Source organism: Phragmites australis, chromosome 1, assembly GCF_958298935.1.
Source record: "Phragmites australis chromosome 1, lpPhrAust1.1, whole genome shotgun sequence".
Taxonomy (NCBI): Eukaryota; Viridiplantae; Streptophyta; class Magnoliopsida; order Poales; family Poaceae; genus Phragmites; species Phragmites australis.
Window position 1 is genome coordinate 6,263,063 of NC_084921.1, and position 6,815 is coordinate 6,269,877.

The 6,815-nt window shown below is 40.6% G+C and overlaps 1 protein-coding gene across 1 annotated transcript; it reads right to left on the minus strand.

Annotated features, from left to right (window-relative positions):
• Positions 1–5,789: 5,789 nt before the first annotated feature.
• On the minus strand, positions 5,790–6,569 carry LOC133887294 (transcription factor bHLH14-like). The gene has a single exon (XM_062327232.1). The coding sequence runs from the start codon at positions 6,567–6,569 to the stop codon at positions 5,790–5,792; it is 780 nt and encodes a 259-aa protein (XP_062183216.1).
• Positions 6,570–6,815: the final 246 nt, after the last annotated feature.

Here is a 6,815-nt window from a genome sequence, read left to right on the forward strand (position 1 = left end):
AAGTCACTCCATTTTTGAGATTCACCCCCATAAGCCATTTTGTTGCAAAAACCCCCCCAACAGTAATTTAGATTTGCAAAACCCCCCAGCAATTGTTTAATGCAGAAAATAGGTTTTCTTTAATATAAAAAATATGTAAATTCTTTAATAATTTAGATAAAGGTTTTAAAAATGATTCCTTTGGTGAAATAAATAAAATAAAATATTTTTAATTCTATTAATCTTATATATATGTTTTTTAATGATAAAATAAATATTTTAATTATGTCCCTTAGAGGAATAAGGATATAATTTTATTTATTATTTATGTTCACAAATAACGATAAATCAATGGAGACTGATGCTAAATCTTGCCGAACTCTCTGCATCTACGGAAGAGAGGCCGAGCGCTGGAATGCGGTCAAGTGCCATACCAATGGGTAGGCCGGCCGGACAAATTAGAGAAAATTCCCTTTATACCATTGCAACTTATACATTTGCCTTATGTGTTATCTAAAATTAAAAACATAGAAAACCTAGAAAAATTAAAAATTCCCTTTATTTTCTAATTATTTACCATTTTTCCATAATTAAAAATATAGAAAACCTATTAAAACATTATTCTAGATTTTCTAAATTTTTCTCATAATTAAAATATTTATTTTATCATTGAAAAACATATATATATATAAGATTAATAGAATTAAAAACATTTTATTTTATTTATTTCACCAAAGGAATCATTTTTAAAACCTTTATCTAAATTATTAAAGAATTTACATATTTTTTATATTAAAGAAAACCTATTTTCTGGATTAAACAATTGCTGGGGGTTTTTGCAAATCTAAATTACTGTTGGGGGGGTTTTTGCAACAAAATGACTTATGGGGGTGAATCTCAAAAATGGAGTGACTTATGGGGGGGTTTGTGCATTTTTCCCAAACCTATAAGAACGATGACGCAGCATACTGTTCATGTGTTACTGTTCATCCGGTACCGGTGTCGGTGTTACTGTTCATTATGCACAGAAAAAACGCTATGCGCACCCGGCAGGAATATAATCCATTTTTCAACCTGATTTTGGCAGTAGTATGACTTCTGTACTGAGCTCTTTTTCGGTTGATTTTGCTTAGTGCACGTAGGGATTTTTTCCATATGGCTTTTTTATGTATGATTTTTCGCTGCTAGATAAGACATAAGGTTTTTTTTTATAGCAAGTTAAGATGCGAATAGTTTTAGCGTATACTGATCTGGATGATGTCTTTAATAGTTTTGGCAAAAAAGATTAAAGATCTTGATCCGATAAAAAAAAGAGAAATAATCGTTAGGCTTTGTTCTAAATTCATCTTCAACTATCAAATAATATTTTACAAGAGGTTTGCAGGAGAAAACTACTGATGTTTTATGGCTAAAGCTAGAATCAATATACATGTCTAAAGATCTGACCAGCAAAATACATCTAAAGATAAAGTTGTTCACGTAGAAATTGCGAGAGGGTGGTTTAGTGTTGAATCATCTTTCGGTCTTCAAGGTGATCGTTGCTGACTTATAGATTGTGCATGTAAAATACGATGATGACTTGAGTTTTATTCTTTTGTATGTGTTCAATGTATAGTTCTTTTACAAATTTTAGAGATACTATATTATACAATTATGATACTCGAACCCTAAAAAAGTTTATGCGGCCTTACATGCAAGGTGACGATGAGTAATATAGAACTATCATTTTTAGACACTATATGATTTTTCATCATTCTCGGGGTATATCTCTATCACTAGAAAAGCAATCTCTCGACGTATAGAAACTGCCTACATATACCCAGAATATCTCGTAAACAGGAAATTTTATCTTCAAAAATGATGAGAAAAGACTCCATAGGACATACAACGACCCCCTATATATATAAAGAGCTAGGGGATCCTGCAGAGAATAAGCCATTAAAAGTCAATACACCTCCATTGATACCATTCAAGCTTGCGGAAGCTCTGCACCTTCGAGCCTTCTGCAACATAGAATTATATTAACTACTCTTCCTGACTACGTACAAGGAAGCCCTCCCGACTAGGATTAGATCTATATAGGCTAATACAAAAAATGTTATGATTAGTAGGAGTGTTATCTTTAATGAATCTAATATGTTAGCTAATGCTCCTGTTTAGAGTTCGTAGAGTTTTAGCGTGCATGTAGAGTATTTTATTGATGCAATGCTACTATCCAAGATACATCTATTGCTGAAAATTTAGTTATTGATCATGGTTCATATATTGTTACACCGTCCTCTCCTATTATGCAGCTTACACAACATTCTATTGCAGTTGGTAGGTCTATGAGAAAATTAATCCACCTAAGAGGTTAATTGAAGAGTTTAATATTGTTACTTCTGCTTTGAGTTGTGCAGAAGACGTTGAAGCATATGCAGAACCTTCTAATTATAATGAGGCTATTATTTCTGCTAATTGCAACAATTGGATGACTGCTATGCAATATGATATTAAGTTACTTGTGATTTAGTCAAATTATCAAAGGAGAAGAAGCTTGGTCGTTGCTAGTGGATTTTCAAAAGAAAGAAGGGTACTTCTTCTAATGAATCAGTAAGGTATAAAGTAATATTGGTTGCTAAAGGTTATAGCCAGATTACAGGTATGGATCAGAAGATGTCTTTTTTTCTATTGTGAAGTATAGTTCTATTCGCACTTTACTCAATATTGATGATATGCAGATTATGAACTTGAGAAATTAGATATTAAAACTGCATTTTTTTCTGGGGAGTTAGATGAAGACATTTTTATGGACCACCTTGAAGGTTTTGTTGTTCCTAGAAAAGAAAACATTGTCTGTAGATTAAAGAAATCTCTTTATGGTTTGAAGCAATCTCCTAGACAGTGGTACAATAGATTTGACTCATTTATGCTCTCTAATGGTTTGAAGTGTTCTGATTATGATAGTTGTGTCTATTTGAAGAATGTTAATAGCTCAGCTATTTATTTATTTATCTATGTTGATGATATGTTGATTGCTGCAAAAGATAAATCATAGATAGTCAAATTGGAATCACAATTGAGTAATGAATTTGAGATAAAGGACTTAGGTGCAACAAATAAAATTCTTGGTGTGGAGATTATTAGAGAGAGGAAATCTAGCAAGTTATACCTTAGCAAGAAATGTTATATTGAGAAGATCTTTCATCGTTTCAATATGCATGATAAAAAATCAGTGGGTACTCCATTAGTTGCATATTTCAGATTATCTTCAGCTTTATGTCTGAGTCAGATTATGATATTGAATACATGTCTGGAGGTCCATATTCAAGTGCAGTTGGTTTATATATGTATGCCATAGTTCGTTGTCATTGTGATTCATCTCATACATTGAGTGTTTTTAGTAGATAAATGGTTAATCCTAGCAAAGAGCATGAGAAAGTTATCCAATGGATTTTCAGATATTGGCGTGGTACTTCTAATGCTTGTTTGCAATTTGAGAAATCTGAAGATGAACTTGTTGGTTATATTGACTCAGATTATGCTGGTGGTTTGGACAAGAGAAGATCTTTCACAGATTATATTTTCACAATTGGTGGTTGTGCTATTAATTGGAAAGCAAGTTTGCAGGCTACTATTGCTTTATAGACAGATGAAGTTGAATATATGACTATTTATTAAAACATGCAAAAAAGCTATTTGGTTCTTTTTACAATGAGCATTGCAGATATAATTCTTTTATTACTATATTATGTGATAGTCAGAGTGATATTTGTCTTACAAAGGATCATATGTTTCATGAACAAACAATGCAAATTGATGTGAGGTATCATTACATCCGAGGTGTCATTGCTCAAGGTGACATTAAAGTATATAAGATAAGTTCTTATAATAATCCTGCTGATATGATGACTGAGTCAGTTCTTTCTACTGAGCTTTGCTCAAGTTTAGTTGTTGTTGCAGTTTAAGTCCTAGAGACTTTTTTGCGCTGGTGAAATTTATTTTATAAAAGAAGTTCATTGATGATCCTTCATTTACTACAAGATGAAATTCATCTTAAGCTTGTGTTTGTTGAAATATGATCCGAATTCCCAAGTGAGCCTTGTAAGGGATGTCCATTTGACCCATGTTCCGGATTTATCCATATTAGACTTTAGTCTTCTTCGTCTATCCTATATATACATCTTGTAAGCCGAATGAGAAGAGTAGATGGCTATTGTAATTCCCTTGTGTTTGTACACAACTCCTCATATAGTGAAGATTGTCGATTGGCGCCCGTAGTTTTTTCCCGCAAATGTTTTCCACGTTCGATCTCTATCATGCAATATTTATAACAAATCTAGTAGGTTCACTAACAGTCATCATAGTCAGTTTTGAAAAACTGGCTGTACAAAGAGCTATCGCAATATGTTCTTTTCTCTATGGCATTGTAAGAACGTCCCCGCGGACCGGTTTTCACCCCACATCACAATCGGTTTTTGATAGGGCTAGCTTCGAGGTAGACCGGGTTGGGTCCCCGTGGGTTTTAAACCTAGCGGGGGCGGGGGCAAATTTTGCCCCATGGAGGTCATGGGTCGTGGGCCCGAGTTGTGTTCAAGTCAAGGGCGGTAGCAGATATTCACCTGCGGGTGTTGTCGGTGACACAGGAACCAGGGGTCCCTGAGTCCCGAGGCTAGAACAGCAGAGTGCCACATGGCGCCCTCCCGTGGGGGTTATCTCCCTAAGGTACGAGAAGATCAAGTCCCGGGAGAGGATGCTCGGGGCCACGAACAGTGGTCCCCGTGTACCCGAGTTCCCCGATGACCCGAGAAGACCAAGTATCGGGAAGAGAGTGCTCGGGGCTGCGAGCAGCGGCCCCCGAGCACTCAAGTCCCCCGATGATAAGAAAAGCCAAGTACCGGGAAGAGGGTGCTCGGGGGACCTAGCTCCCACCCGAGGGGTCCCCGCTGGGTTCTGGGCCGAGTTGATTTTTCACTTGTTAGCTGTCTTGGGCTAGGGTTAGCTTTCAAGTTGGGTGCATTCTTGTTGCACCCGGCCCTGACCTGCCTTATTGTCAGGCTTACTTTCTTATTAGAATTGACTATAGTTGGTTCCTGAGGACATCTGATTGAACTAACGCATTAATACAGTCAGCTTTATATACAACCCAAGTACTCCACATTATGGGTCGATGTATGCACGATGAGAGAAGGAAACTTAATTTTGAAAATGAAGGCAGGATCTAAAATCCCATTTGTTATCCTCATCCACTCGTTTGCATCCTCAACCCGCCCCCCTCCCCTCTCCCACTCTTTCCAGAGGAGCCATGTTGGAAGGACCATAGCAATTTTTTCGGTCCTGTGAACACCTATAATAGACGGGTTCTAATTGGAACCGACTATGAAAAGTCATTATCACATTCAGTTTGTGGTATGAACCATCTTTAATTACTATTATCATAATCGATTCTATACTCTGCTATTTTTACTGTTGCTTGAGTGCAGTTGGTTCCGGAACCGACTGGACTTGGTCTCATCATAGTAATATTAAGGGTCTATTCCAAGTGAATGCATTTCATTTGATTCATCAGTTATTTTTTCATCTTAATCCCAAAGAAATCTCAAGAAATACCCAGAATCTGAACACGCATTAAGGCATCCGGCTAATTATTCCTCCGGTTAGAGCAACAAATGAACTTCCGAAGCGCTAGATTGTAGCAATTGTTTTTGCGTATGCGTTATCACTTACAAATAAGCACTTGGTATATATCAATGTATCTGCGCAAATGCAGGCGACATCATCTATATGTAGTGAGAAAAAATATGCATGACCCTGGCGCCGGATCGAGCTAGCTAGGCGCTCTCCTTCAGCCTGTGGAGAAGCGTGGCGCGAAGGCGGCCCTCTCCCTGCATCCCGGCCGCGGGCACGTCCACGATTGCGTCCTGCACGGTGATGCCGCCCGCGCGGCACACGCTCGCGTGCTGCACGGGCAGGTCCAGGGCGCGGAGCGCTGCCATGAAGCTCGCGGGGGCGTGGCGCATGGTCGCTGTCGTCGTCAGGCGCAGCGCCGCCGCCTCCCGCCCGACCATCCGCACGTCCAGCCCGATACTCTCCTTGGCACCGCCAAGCGAGTAGTACTGGGATGCCGCGCCTCCGGCAGTGGAGGTGGCTTTCGTCTGCTTGGCCTCGACCTCGAGCTGCTCCACGCGAGCTCTTAGCTTGGCGATGTAGGCGACGGCGTCGGCGAGAAGGGACGCCTTGTCCATCCGTGACACGGTGGGAACGGCGGCCCGGAGGTCGCAGAACCGGCGGTTGAGCTTGTCCCGCCGCTGCCGCTCAGCCTCGACGTGACTGACGGCGGGTCCGGCCGTGCGGGGCCCGGGCTTCCGTCCACGCCGCCTCCTCTCCGCGAGTAGTGCCGGCGGCGGATCGCCGGACACGTTAGCGCCATCATCCCGGGGCTCCTCATGCATATCCAGCTCGACGCCGTCGTCCACCAACCATTGCTCCGGGACCTCGCAGGACAGGAACTCGAGCACCGGTTCATGGTGGGGGCCGGCGGCGGAGAAGAAGTAGGGCGGGGCCGAGGAGGGAGGGTTGAAGGAGGAGGCAGGGCAGACAAGCCCATCCATTGCATTGTAAGCTCCAGTAGTGTCACTTCTTTTTGGCATTGGCATCACCGCGATACTGGTACTAAATAAGATGGCGCGTGCATGGTCAGTTAAGGCGGTACACAGCCAGTGAGCGCCATGCAGCGCCCAAATTTAGAAAAGTCATCTCGTGGGCCCCATGAACAGCAGCATCAAAGCGACATTGCTAGCTTAGTTGGGGTGCGTTCGGTTGGAGGAATGGGACTTCCTATTTATTAGGTAGGGTGT